The sequence below is a fragment of the Cyprinodon variegatus genome, unplaced genomic scaffold (genome assembly GCF_000732505.1).
Source record: "Cyprinodon variegatus isolate N-32 unplaced genomic scaffold, C_variegatus-1.0 Scaffold1708, whole genome shotgun sequence".
Taxonomy (NCBI): Eukaryota; Metazoa; Chordata; class Actinopteri; order Cyprinodontiformes; family Cyprinodontidae; genus Cyprinodon; species Cyprinodon variegatus.
This window is the reverse complement of record NW_015152161.1, coordinates 16,726-18,853: the sequence shown is the minus strand read 5'-3', so window position 1 is coordinate 18,853 and position 2,128 is coordinate 16,726. Positions and strand designations below refer to the sequence as shown.

Genomic DNA, 2,128 nt, shown 5'->3' with positions numbered 1-2,128 from the left:
TTGGTGTCGATCATTCGATTTCATCCTGGACACTACAGAAAATGGGCTAAAAGTGTTAAAAACCGGAATTCTCCTTTAAAGGTCAATTTAGACCTGTTGACTTCAGAAATCTTTCTTCTAAAAAATGTATTTATTGACCACTAGATGGCCTCACTGAGCATTTGATGCAGAATTGAACTTTTGCTAAAAAGGTTTAATAAACCATCACCTCTCAACAGAGGTGTCAAAAGTATTCATGTTTATTACTTAAGTAGAATGATTTTGGTTTGTGGTAAGCAATAAGTTGGGGCAGCACCCAGTCCAATGACAAAGAATTTAATCGTCTGGATAAAACTAATTATTTTGATGGTTTTTATTTTTTTAAATACCAACAGGCCATAATGAAAAGGAGCTTAAATGGAGTCTATTTTAAAATGTAAGGAGTAGAAGCATAAAGTTTTCTAGAAAAAAACATAATTACTCCAGTAAGTTAAGATAGCCAACATTTCCACTTAAGTAACAAAGTATTTGTATTTTATTACTTTACACCTCTGTTAGACTTATCCATATTATGGATTTTGTAGGCTTTGAATATTAATATAAATACAGCTATAAACATTATCCATATAAATAACTGCTGGAAATGTTATTGATTTTGTGTTAGCTAAAAAAAAAAAGAAGAAAAAAAAGCGTTTTATCGATTTAGATCCATCAACTGATCCATCTTAGAACTTCAGTTTTTTTTTGTTTGTTTTTTCCTTTAATTTACACTTTCTTAAATTCTTTTATTGTGGAAATATTTAGTGCTAGCTAGGGCTGCTACTAACGGTTTTGCAGATTGACTATTATAGCCAAATATTCCTTAAAGAAAACTTTTTGCAAAATCAAATCAGGTAAAACTGAAACTTTTTCATTTAAGGGTATCTGAGTAGAGATGATTGACAGATGAAAAAGTTTATCTTAAATGCAAAATACAAAATTTTAAATTTTTACTACTCTAAGTGGGTCGCTCTGTCAGCTAGAGGCATGTTTAATTGTCTCTATACTCCAGTTAACGATGAATCAACTACTAAATTAGTTGGCGATTATTTCAATAATCTATTAATCAATTAATCCGATTCATTGTCTCAGCCCTAGTGCTAGGAAAAGCAGCTCTTTTATTTTGATGAAATTAGTCCTGAAAGTTCTTAAAAGCCCATTGAATATGATGTTAACCAAAGTGTTGGAACCCTGAATGTCAAAACAGTAAACTTAAAAATAAGAAAACATGATGGCGGTTTATATTCCGCTAGATTTGAGGAAATAAGATACATTTGATTGATGCACTGGTCTCTAGTTGTGAATGGTGCTGCTCCCTGGTTACTCCCTGGGTCAGGATCCTGTACCATCTCAAATGGTTAAGTAGATTTTATTGGACGTTTCATGTTAAAATAACCTTTATAAGGATGCATGGCTGAAGCAGCGGTTTCCCAGTAGCACACTGCCTCCAGAGGCCTGCTGCTTCTAGGTGCCATGTTCCTCTCAGCTGAGGGATGAATGCCCAAAAGGAACAAACCGATCATCAGATGAGCTCAGGTCCTTTTATAGCTCCGCTTCTGATAGCTGCTTCCTTAACGCGGGACGGTGAGACTGAAGTTTCCTCTGCCCTCGAACGCAGTCATCCTTAACCTCCATTTATGTTTCAGGTATTTCCAGCCCCTCCAGCTGTTTGTCGGGATGACGGTCGTCACCGTGCTCTTCCTGGGCTTCGTCTGGGCAGCAGAGAACAAAGCTCCCATCCGCCGTTTCCGTAGAAACCACCCGTTAGTCACCGTGCTCGCCATTCTCTTGGCCAGTTACGTCTTCGTGTCACTGCTGGGAGGAGTGGCCGTGTTCCTGTTTGGGATAGCCTTCCCAGTGCTGAGTAAGAGCAAACACTCTGCCTTTCATCTCACATAGGATGAAGACTAAGACCCAGAAATTTAGAAACAAAAATACATGTTTTTGATTTAAATTGCTTAAAGTTTTTTTACAATTCTGTTTTTGTTCCATTCCTGAAGCAGAGCTCTTCATTTGGACTGGAGATTAATTTACTGTAAATCCTCTAATATAGGCCCGGGCCTTTATTTCACTCACGTGCATCGCGGTCCAGGCCTTTATTGGAAAGAGG

At 37.2% G+C, this 2,128-nt stretch overlaps 1 protein-coding gene across 1 annotated transcript in view; it reads left to right on the top strand.

The window, feature by feature from the left end:
• Positions 1-2,128, top strand: part of LOC107104368 (PRA1 family protein 2-like) — a 16,230-nt gene that overhangs the window by 11,723 nt on the left and 2,379 nt on the right. The window contains exon 2 of the mRNA XM_015404361.1: positions 1,665-1,882. Coding sequence (XP_015259847.1) covers positions 1,665-1,882 — 218 coding nt within the window. The remainder of the gene's footprint in view (positions 1-1,664; positions 1,883-2,128) is intronic.